Here is a 12,315-nt window from a genome sequence, read left to right as displayed (position 1 = left end):
AAAATGTTGTCTGCTAACTTATAAACACACATACACACATGAGAGGTCAAAAGTTTTGTGCCACCATCTCATCTGTCAACACACTCCCCACACACAAAAACACACAATCTCCCATCTGCACAGGAAGCTAGCGGTGAATCGCTCCCGCCATCTGTCCGGGTTCTTCACTCGCGGCAGAGCTTTAGAAGGTCAAAAAAAGCACCCCATCTAAAAAACAGCCTGTTGGCCCGTGGAGAGAATGGCAACCTTATTTACATGCTATATTTCATCTCATTATTCCAAATCTGGATATGGCTCAGCTCCACTACACAACAATACACCAGGGTGCAATGCCACATCTGTTTGTGGTGATTTCCTGTGACATGACAAGCTGTGGGTGCTAGAGGTGTAAATAACGTCGGTGCCACCCAGTCTGCTCTTACAGTAGCATGACTACATATGGCACACACTCTCACCTAAAGGATTATTAGGAACACCTGTTCAATTTCTCATTAATGCAATTATCTTCAATGCATTTAGGGGTGTGGTCCTGGTCAAGACAATCTCCTGAACTCCAAACTGAATGTCAGAATGGGAAAGAAAGGTGATTTAAGCAATTTTGAAGCGTGGCATGGTTGTTGGTGCCAGACGGGCCGGTCTGAGTATTTCACAATCTGCTCAGTTACTGGGATTTTCACGCAAAACCATTTCTAGGGTTTACAAAGAATGGTGTGAAAAGGGAAAAACATCCAGTATGCGGCAGTCCTGTGGGCGAAAATGCCTTGTTGATGCTAGAGGTCAGAGGAGAATGGGCCGACTGATTCAAGCTGATAGAAGAGCAACTTTGACTGAAATAACCACTCGTTACAACCGAGGTATGCGGCAAAGCATTTGTGAAGCCACAACACGCACAACCTTGAGGCGGATGGGCTACAACAGCAGAAGACCCCACCGGGTACCACTCATCTCCACTCCAAATAGGAAAAAGAGGCTACAATTTGCAAGAGCTCACCAAAATTGGAAAGTTGAAGACTGGAAAAATGTTGCCTGGTCTGATGAGTCTCGATTTCTGTTGAGACATTCAGATGGTAGAGTCAGAATTTGGCGTAAACAGAATGAGAACATGGATCCATCATGCCTTGTTACCACTGTGCAGGCTGGTGGTGGTGGTGTAATGGTGTGGGGGATGTTTTCTTGGCACACTTTAGGCCCCTTAGTGCCAATTGGGCATCGTTTAAATGCCACGGCCTACCTGAGCATTGTTTCTGACCATGTCCATCCCTTTATGGCCACCATGTACCCATCCTCTGGTGGCTACTTCCAGCAGGATAATGCACCATGTCACAAAGCTCAAATCATTTCAAATTGGTTTCTTGAACATGACAATGAGTTCACTGTACTAAAATGGCCCCCACAGTCACCAGATCTCAACCCAATAGAGCATCTTTGGGATGTGGTGGAACGGGAGCTTCGTGCCCTGGATGTGCATCCCGCAAATCTCCATCAACTGCAAGATGCTATCCTATCAATATGGGCCAACATTTCTAAAGAATGCTTTCAGCACCTTGTTGAATCAATGCCACGTAGAATTAAGGCAGTTCTGAAGGCGAAAGGGGGTCAAACACAGTATTAGTATGGTGTTCCTAATAATCCTTTAGGTGAGTGTACAGTACAGGCCAAAAGTTTGGACACACCTTCTCATTCAATGCGTTTTCTTTATTTTCATGACTATTTACATTGTAGATTCTCACTGAAGGCATCGAAACTATGAATGAACACATATGGAATTATGTACTTAAAAAAGTGTGAAATAACTGAAAACATGTCTTGTATTTTAGATTCCTCAAAGTAGCCACCCTTTGCTTTTTTGATAGCGCTGCAAACCCTTGGTGTTCTCTCAATAAGCTTCATGAGGTAGTCACCTGAAATGGTTTTCACTTCACAGGTGTGCCTTGTCAGGGTTAATTAGTGGAATTTTTCCCCTTATTAATGGGGTTGGGACCAACCTGACTTCTGCACAAGACAACTGATGTCTTGTGCAGAAGTCATGTTGATACACAGCCGACAACTGTTAGAAGTCATAATATGGCAAGAACCAATCAGCTAAGTAAAGGGAAGCGAGTGGCCATCATTACTTTAACAAATGAAGGTCATTCAGTCCGGAAAACTGCGAAAACTTACCAAGTGCAATCGCAAAAACCATCAAGCGCTACAATGAAACTGGCCCACATGAGCACCCCAGGAAAGGAAGACCAAGAGTCACCTCTGCTGCTGATGATAAGTACATCCAAGTCACCAGCCTCAGAAATCGCTAGTGCTAAGGTTAACAGCAGCTCAGATTAGAGACCAGCTGAATGCCACACAGAGTTCTAGCAGCAGACACATCTCTAGAACAACTGTTAAGAGGAGACTGCGCGAATGAGGCCTTCATGGTTAAGTAGCTGCTAGGAAACCACTGCTAAGGAGAGACAACAAGCAGAAGAGATTTGTTTGGGCCAAGAAACACAAGGAATGGACATTAGACCAGTGGAAATCTGTGCTTTGGTCTGACGAGTCCAAATTTGAGATCTTTGGTGCCAACCTCCGTGTCTTTGTGCGCCTGGTTCCCACAGTGAAGCATGGAGGAGGAGGTGTGATGGTGTGGGGGTGCTTTGCTGGTGACACTGTTGAGGATTTATTCAAAATTGAAGGTATACTGAACCAGCATGGCTACCACAGTATCCTGTAGCGACATGCCATCCCATCTGGTTTGCGTTTAGTTGGACCATCATTTATTTTATTAACAGGACAATGACCCCAAAAACACCTCCAGGCTGTGTAAGGGCTATTTGACCAAGAAGGAGAGTGATGGAGTGTTGCGCCAGATGACCTGGTCTCCACAGTCACCGGACCTGAATCCAATCGAGTTGGTTTGGGGTGAGCTGGACCGCAGAGTGAAGGCAAAAGGGCCAACAAGTGCTAAGCATCTCTGGGAACTCCTTCAAGACTGTTGGAAAACCATTTCAGGTGACTACCTCTTGAAGCTCATCAAGAGAATGCCAAGAGTGTGCAAAGCAGTAATCAGAGCAAAGGGTGGCTACTTTAAAGAAACTAGAATATAAGACATGTTTTCAGTTATTTCACACTTTTTAAAGTACATAATTCCACATGTGTTCATTCATAGTTTTGATGCCTTTAGTGAGAATCTACAATGTAAATAGTCATGAAAATAAAGGAAACGCATTGAATGAGAAGGTGTGTCCAAACTTTTGGCCTGTACTGTTATGTGTAGAAATGCACAGAATGAAATGAACAGCTAAGAGTGTCAAAGCTGCCAAAATATCCATGTTGAGCGCATTAACTCCCAGGCCACCAAGGCACCCGTGATGTGCATTTTTCAGTACTTTCTAATATTTAATAGATTAAACACCCTTATTTATTTGGAAAAGAATCGACTGAATAATTAATAATGATCGTCGTTAGTCCAATCCATATACCTTACAAGTACATAAATTTGAGTTATAACGTCTTTTTTATAGTAATAAGTAATATTTGTTTCACTAGAGTTTGGGTATGTTGTCATGTCATGATAATAAACATAAACCCACAGAAACTAAGACAAATGTTGCTTATTCCTGCAAATTTGTTTAATTTCATGACATCTGAAGGAGATTGTTGTGGTGAATATCTGCACACAATTTTCAGGAATATAAATACTGCAGGTTAAGATGCGAACTGTGAGATTTGAGTTGCAGCTGATTCCCTTTTCTCACCAAACTTCCTCAGAAAGGCTAGCTCCAAGCGTTTAGCCAAGCTATTACCCATTGTAATAAAACTGTCACCATGCTGCTGGAATGATGTTCCACCTCCTACTACACCACAGTTTGGACCGCTGGACACTGGCCACACAGTCTAATTGTACTGTATGTTTCTCTTGTTAAGGGCTTGTGCCACTAGTCGGTGTAGTAGAGAGAGAGACTGATATCTGTCACCAAACAACTGACACACTCCTGACCTTGGCACACTCTCCAAATATTTGCCAGTTTGAAGCAGATTTGTGGAGTTGTGCGAGCAATTATGTTTTTGCATGACTGAATTTAGTTTTCTTTTTTTCAGTGACTGCCCTTTTATCTTCTTAGTATCCGATTTTCAGGAAGAACACACAAGTAAAGGAAGGATTTATATCTTCATAACTCCCATATATTAATCTCTTACAACGCAATCCATCAATGCTGTGATGAGAATTTTAAGGTGCCGTTGCTATGATGACACACTCCTAATGTCCAGCTTCGGATATCAAAAATGACTGGTGAGCTTCATATGTAATTATAGGTCTCTCTCTCTCTCTCTCTCTCTCTCTCTCTCTCTCTCTCTCTCTCTCTCTCTCTCTCTCTCTCTCTCTCGCTGTGTGGGACAATGGTGTAGAAACACACAGGAGCAGAAAAATAATGTGAAGGTAGCACAACTGCAGAGTGGGAATTAAAAACAAGAGACAGTCAGCATGTCACAGTCTCCATTCAGCAAGGCTCGATTTGCCTGGCTTGATGTTGTCATGGACACAGTAAAAGGCCAAAGAGTGCAGCAGCGAGTTATTGTTGTAATGCAAAGAGTACAGGTAGCTGTGTTCATGTTAGGTGATTTCTGGCGTACTTTTCCATTGACAGAGAATCTGCAGTTAGCAGCAGTTAACTTTTTACACTGATCAAAAAAATATGTAGATTTAAGAGTTATTTCTGTGTCAATATAAATGTAAATGCTCCGTATTTGTATAGGGCCTTTCTAGTCTTTTTGACTGCTCAAAGCGCTTTTACACTACATCTGCATTCACCATTCACACACATTCATACATAGAGCTTAAGTGCTCAAACAGAAACTAACATTCACACACATTCATACACTGGTGGAACAGCCACCATTCGCAATTTGGGGGTTCAGTATCTTGACCAAGGACACTTCGACATACAGCCTGGAGGAGCTGGGGATTGAACCGCCAACCTTCCGATTAACGGGCAACCTCCTCAGCCACAGTCGACATCTTGTACAGTTACGTCAATCGCATCACCACTTATAGCCGTTTCTCTTGTTTTGCATGCAGCTAATTTGCTTGCTAGCTAAAAATACAACAGCCCCTTGACCAATTTTAATAGCCGAACAAATTAAATCAAATTTGTTAATTTAGAGCTACTTGTAGGCAGATTTTGTTGGCTTCAGACAGAGCCAGGATAGTTGTTTCCCTCTGTTTCCAGTCTTTGTGCTAAGCTAAGCTAACAGCTTCAGCTTCGTATTCAGAATACAGACCTGTATAGAGTGTTATCAATCTTCTCATCTAACTCTCTGCAAGAAAACAAATAAGCATATTTCCCAAAACATCAAGTTATTCCTTTAAAGGGCAGGATTTTATCATTTTTCTATAAGCTGTGGTCAGAAGGCTATACTACCCTAAACGTGGTTATGTTTTAGTTTTAATTGTAATGATGTGGATCTTTTTTACTAACAGGTTATTGTGTTTTTTATGTTCTACCTGGCATCCGTCGTGACTCTCAAAGAACTCACGACTCTCAAAGAACTCACCATCAAAAGCGAGAGTTTAGAACCAAGCTGACTAATTCACCTACCAGAAATTGAGCTATTTATGATCAAACCATTAAGTCTATTAATCCCCTCCACCTTGAAAAAGCCCACGCTTATAATATAGTTATGATATTTAGCCATCCCTTAAATTTGAGTTTGACTCCTGAGCCATTTTTTCCCATCAAATGGGCACTCAGTAATTATCGTGTCTGTGTGGGTCTGAGTGTGTGTGTGTGTGCGCATGGCAGACAGCCTCATTAGTGGCTATCTAGACCATTAACAGGCTGTGTCCTCGTTGCTACACGAGCAGAGACGCAGGGCTGTAATTAGCTGCAGAGACTTTCAGCTCGTTCACATGTACGCGCACCCATTTAGTTTCCTCTAACTTGCCACATTCTCCCTCACTGCTGCCCGCCCACACACTCACAAACGCTGAGCCACATGGTTTGATTCACACAGGTTGTACGCACACCTACACATCAGCCAGGCACTTTCCTCGTCTTATTTGCACACATCCCAAGGCAGCCTTATGCACACAAGCCTCCGCACACTTGCATAAGCTCCCCTTCTTAGTAATGTCATGGTTAAATTGCACATCATGAATCAGCTGTCTGGTTTGACCTTTCACCTGAGATTTGTCGTGTGCACACAGTTGACCAGAGGCCGCTCTAAGAACTATGCAGAAGGTCTGCTTCGTAGAGAAAGAAAAGTAGAAGGAGGGTTTGATTCACTGAGCCTCCTCCAGCCTCCCAGGGAACCAGTGTGTAACTAGACAGTGATTCATTGGATGTGTGTGTGCAAAAATAGTTGGAAACAAAAGAGAGAAAGGGAAGAGAGAGCAGGGGAGTGATGAGTTCGGCTCTCTGCCAGTAGACTGCAGTCTGTCGGCCATGTTCACACTTACAGCTCTGTCCCCACCAGCTCCTAGCCCGGAGGAGCTGCTCGCCAGGGATCAATATCCTGTCCAGTTGGACTCTCAGGAAGACGGCCAAGGACCTTACAGAAGAAGGACAAGGTGCTGAGATTAGACTATGTCAGAAATACAAAGGGTTAAACAAAGCTGATGGTGTTTAGCCTTACTGGCATCATAATTAGATCACAGAGGCAAAAGTTAGGCTCTGTGTGTAGGAGTTGAATTACCAACCTTGGTTGCCTCTTAAACAAATCAAGCGCTCCTATTTGAGCTTTAATGGAAAGGAGTGATTACCCAGTGATTGCATGAGCGTGACTAAATAAATTGTGCTGTGTTGAGCTTTAATATCATGCATATTCCACCGTGTGCCTTGCAAATAATTTGTTTTGCACACAGCTACAATGAGGCTGGTTTTCGAGAACATCATGGCAAACATGGAACGGACATTTGAATAGAAGGGGATAGAATCAGTTTTCTGCTGTGGATGTTATGTGAAGCTGCCAGCCAGCCTCCCTCATGAGGTGGAGATGCATATTCATAAGGGCTGAAAGAGCCACGCATGCTGCCATCAATCCTAGTGTCATCATAGTCTCATTTAAATAATTGAAGGACTAGTATTAACTTCTTGAGAAATTAAAGTGAGCTTTGTTTTTGCATGGGTGAAGAAATGTAGCCTTATGTGTAGTGTTATGTGTCACCCACACAGTAAAACTTTTGATTTATTCATATTTTGCTTTATTATTCACATTTTGCTATGTTATTTTATAGGTGACATTATGATGAGTATAGTAATGGCTTAATGGTTAGTCCTTCCATCAGTTAGGCCCATTGTCTCTCCATTACGATGTGGCTGCGTGCTTCTGAAGTGGGTAAGCTGCATAGAAGAGAAGCATATGAATTCATAGTCAATTATGGTGCTCCCTTAAGTTAAATAACTTTTAGGTACAAGATGTGTTTTTAACTACCATCTTTCAGGATTAATGGGCCTCCATGTCTTTACACCCAGCAGTTTGGAGTGCACACGCTTTTGAGACATACTTGAGTATATTTGCGTTTTAGCTTTTCCATACTTCTGAATCACAATAATTCCACATTAACCTTTTTTCCCAGTTTTCATGTTGCAAAGGCTGTGTGAGTCACTGGCGTGGAGTCTGATCACTATTGTACTGTTATTGCCAGAGTAATTAGACGACTCAGCACCCTTGGAGCAGTAGGGCTCTCTGGAGCCACTTCCCAGTCCAGAACTCTTAAAATTGTATTTTTGGGAAGAAAAATGAGGCACTGCTGCAGCCGTTCTCATTCATCGTTACCTGAAGCCGTCTCGTGGTTGAGGTGGGGGATGAAACAAATATGCGCTGATACACAGGTATACACAATCACACACTATGGATTTAGGGAGTTTTGCCCTCATTATACTGGTGTTGTACTGGTTTTGTATGCATCACAAAAGCATGACACTTAAAGAAGGACAGAACACCAGTTAGCTTAGAACTGAAGTGTAAGTCTGACACCACAGGGTTCGTGTAGCTTTCTGCAGCCGAGCTGGCAAGTCTGATTAGTATTCAGGCTAAGGGCTTTCAGCACCATGGACAGCTCCTTTCACTCTCACTGTCTCTCTGTCTCTCAGTTTCTCTTTCTGTCTCTTGCCCCATCTCAACTTTTTTGCCATGGGGCACATGGGACACCTAACTAAATGTCTGGTATGCCTGAGTTAACAGCGACTCTACCCTGAGGATCACCTCAGTCAGTGATGCCTGGTCTGTCTGTCCCTAATCTGAGGACTGCCTCTTTTGCTCAATGTGACTTAGATATAGATATTCTAGACAGAAAGCCTTTCATTGATTGACCCTCATTAGGAAGAAAATCCTCTCTGTCCCTTGCTGGTTTAGATAAGCTGTTGTAAATGTGTTTTTGATTTTTAAAAAAAACGTATTTAGCTGAGAGAAGCTGACAGTCTGAAAAACATTGCTGGATTTCCTTTTGTTAATTTCCACATTGCCACCATTCCACTGGCGGATCAGTGAGACACATGTTTTTAGTGTGACTGGAGTGTGTACCTAGACTGGGAAGGCCGGAGCACAAGTTGGGAAGTCACCCCATAATTTGATACGTCCATCTGCATACGCTTGTAGCTTCCCAGAGGGGAGAGCATGGCAGCACTTGAAAGACACTAAGGACAGGAATTGAATCAAGAAGATGAGCGGTCACCTTATTTTTACATAAACCCTTTAATTTCACTATAGAAACAGTGTTGAAGCATATGTATGATTACTGTGTGTGTACGTGCATGTATCCCGCACTGATGTGCTTTTTACCAATTGTTTTCTTTCACCATCCAAGATAGATTTCTGCGTATTGTGTTTGAACAATGTTGTAAACAGCAAAACTGTGTGGCGTACCTGTTTAAAGGTCAAAGCACGATGAATGGGAAAGTCAAAGGAAATGTGTGCCCTTTACTTTGCTGCACTGCATTTCAAACTGAAACCACTTTATTGTGAGGTCCAGTACTCCTGAACCCACCTAAGTGAAACATTCTCAAATCCCGCTGCCTTTTTGTTGTCATTGCTGAGGCCCCTTAAAGATTTATGAGAGATTCACAAATACTCCATTTAATAAAAATGAGAGCAGACAACCAATATTTGATAAAATGTTAGCTGAAGATAGATGGAAGATATAATTGGGTGATGTCTACAAACTTTCTTAAGTTGCACATCAGAGAGGTGAGGTCGCACAAGGACACCAAAAAACATTAATCACTTTTAAAACAGCTATAATAGAGGTTTTCTATATTAACAATGGATCACATGACATGAGTACTTTTATGTGAAAGGGTGCTAAAATTTTACTGTTTTGGTTCAGTCTCACCCACTGTACACCACATGCTCAGCACCAAACAGCGGACAGACAAAGTTAGCAACTATTTTTTGAACATATTGAACCTTTTAGTAGCTAAGGAGACAGATTGTCCTGAGGAATTAGAATTAAACAGAGCGTGAATATTGGACAATTGGCAGGTGGCTAAAACACACCACACAGTAAATTAATGCTATGTTGCTCTGTAGGCTTTCTGCTGGATGTGTAAATAGGCAACTGCTTGCTAAGAAGTTTGACATATCAACATAGAGGGGAGCTCCAGAGTGATCTGCATGAAGTCGGATAAGTTGACTCAAGTGACGTCACTTGAGTCAATGTTGGAGCTGAGATAAGGCTTTGTTTGAAAAGGGTAAAAATGCTGTCACAGAAGGTGTCTAACAGCACAGCGAGGCATCGAGTGCTGTTCAAAACGGATATCAATCTTTTCCTGTCTCGTAAGATGCCTTCAAACTGCCCCCGTAACGGTCAGTTTTGAAGGCAGCATCAATGCATAACATACCCGAATATCTACTGTAAATGAACTGTTGGGAGGGTATCTCTGGCTCTGCAGCTGATCAGTTTTCATTCCTACTTTTTTTTTTAACTGTCCATTGCGAGTCAAGCTATGTTATAGAAGTCAAGTAATAAATTGGTGGAGTACTCTTTTAATAGGTCATATGTCAGTTAATGTTTGTTTACAGCTTGTTTCTGCTACTCAAAAGTTGCCAACAATTAATTAATGCAGGTTTAATATCATAATACATTTTCATGCTTTTTGTCTTTATTTATGAAAACATTTTTGTCAAAGTAGATCATGTTTGATCACCAAATTCCCAAAACAGAACACAAGTTAACGTCATAAAAGAAAAAGTACTGGAAAAGACGAATTCATCGCTTTCAAATTGTTTGTTCATATCATTTTTGCAGCCTGTTAATCTCTGTCTATCATGTATTTTCAAGTCCATCATTTCAATATCAAGATCTCATACTGTATGCTTCTCAGCTGTGCCTTTTCTAAGGTCTCATTTTAATCTCCCTGCCGTCACAATAAGTTGGTGCCTCATAGATATTTATTTGCCAACTTCTGCTTTGTGCTTTTATCCTGTTTGAGTCTGTTGTGCTTTTCTTTCTACCATTCCCAAACATGTCACATTCTAATGATAATGTTTTTATTCTTTCATTTTATTGTCCTCAATTATCCCCTGGAACTGGCTTCGATAGCTAATATTAAACCACACATCTGTTTCTACCATCTTTTTCAATCTAAAACATTTTTTGTTCTCTCAACATTGCAGGTCACTATTCACCCTGGAAGACCCCTAAGCAGGTAACATGCACCAGCCTCCAAAACGTGGATTGTCCCGATTTCTGCTTTTTAATCATTAATATACAGTAGATTTTCACTTTAGTACAAATGGCTGCACGTGCATCATGTATGTGCTGACTCGAATCTTGTTTTTTACCCATTTTAAAGATCTATAAATTACCTTTCAGTCCCTCCTTAGCCGTACTAACTCTACTGATTCACTGTATGTCCGTGGCTTTTACAACATCTTGATATTCAACTCTTCTTTATTGTCGTAGAAAGGCAATAGGGTCAGGAAGCCCACTCATAACATCACTAGAGTCTTGATCGTGCAATTCAGAGCTAATTCATAGCCTGATTTAGTGCCATCGGGGTTATCGACATTCAGGGCATTTGAATTATGCTACAGCAATTATGCTGCTATGTCTGTGTTTAAACTGCATGGCTCAAATGCATTTTCATTTACATTTTTTCAATAATTCAGATTTCTTACACTTTTACACTACCCTGCATTTGCTCCCTGGTCATTTAATTTTCACCTTGCCTTTATTTTGTTATTTCACATTAAGAAAAAGCCCACATGTGGTATCTATGCAAAATATTCTGCAAACTCTTCTCCTGCTTCCTCTGCTGCCTTAACTCTCTACTATAGTAGCATTTGCTGTCCTTGGACCCACTAAAAACTCTATCCAGTGTCCACCAAAGATCCTCTTAGATTGGGTTTACTTTGTCTCCATGTGTATTAGTCACACTCACTTGCCTGCACACCAGTATTCCTGCTCGTCTGTCTTTGTTTCTCTTTGTGTGTAAACCATTTCATGCCTGGACACCCTCCCTGCGCAGCTCTGACCAGCCCCTGACCTCTGTTCATGTTGTGTCCATTCCAGATCACAACTAACAACATGGGAAACCTCCATTGTGTAGCTTTTAAGACACTTGTCCCCCGAAATCCCATCATTGTTCATCATTTCTGCTCCCTCTCGATTTAATCAATCTCCTCCATCTCCCTCAGAATAATTGTAATTCTGAGCTCTGAGGGGAAAAACGTCACAAAGTAGCAGACAGCATGCAGAGCCTTTCTCTCTTGTCTTGTCTGATCACATCTCTCTCTCTTTACCCCCCAGTGTTCATTTGTTGGCTGCCCCTCCCTGCCCTGCATACCAGAGTTCAGTCTTGGTTTAATTGGGTGTCATTTGTTACAGGAAGACTTGTGCAGCTCGGCGAATGAAATGTGGAGGAATTTGACTAATAAGCAAATGCTCAGCCTGCAGCTCCAGAGAGTTTCATTAACAAATGCGCTTATTGAGATTTGTCAAATCCAGCCAATACTGTAGGTAACGGCTACTTAATGTTGGAGTATGTGCAGGTGTTTTTATTCATGACAGTCTTATAAAGGCGACCTGCCTCCAGTGTCTTCTATTCATCTGACCAACTACATTATAGCCAGAATGTATTTGCTTCAACAGTCTTAATTAAACAGACAAAAAAGACATAGAGAGAGTTAAAGAGAGATCAGGATGCAGTAGTCTAATCCCAGCTTTAACAAGGTCCCCAGTCTCAGCAGCCTGCCCTGTGCAGACATGCCTCACATCAATGGCAGACACGAATAAAACCACAAAGAGCGGAAACACTTTTGATTCCGTCCCGGAGCTTTTATGAGGCTGATATTTATTCTTTGTACATCTCAAATCAGATACCCTGTAATTCTCAATAT

General features: G+C 41.8%; 1 protein-coding gene across 6 annotated transcripts in view; it reads left to right on the top strand.

The window, feature by feature from the left end:
* Positions 1–12,315, top strand: part of magi2a (membrane associated guanylate kinase, WW and PDZ domain containing 2a) — a 238,547-nt gene that overhangs the window by 197,356 nt on the left and 28,876 nt on the right. For 5 of the 6 annotated variants that reach the window (XM_038738435.1, XM_038738434.1, XM_038738433.1 and 2 more), the window contains exon 11: positions 10,591–10,622. The exons of the other annotated variant lie outside the window; for it this stretch is intronic. In XM_038738435.1, the coding sequence (XP_038594363.1) occupies positions 10,591–10,622 (32 nt within the window). The remainder of the gene's footprint in view (positions 1–10,590; positions 10,623–12,315) is intronic. 6 annotated transcript variants of the gene reach the window in all.

Source organism: Micropterus salmoides, unplaced genomic scaffold (assembly GCF_014851395.1).
Source record: "Micropterus salmoides isolate LMB-PRFRI ecotype aquatic unplaced genomic scaffold, ASM1485139v1 Ms_hic_scaffold_23, whole genome shotgun sequence".
NCBI lineage: Eukaryota > Metazoa > Chordata > Actinopteri > Centrarchiformes > Centrarchidae > Micropterus > Micropterus salmoides.
The sequence above is the reverse complement of the archived record's forward strand: the minus strand, read 5'-3'. Positions and strand labels throughout refer to the sequence as shown.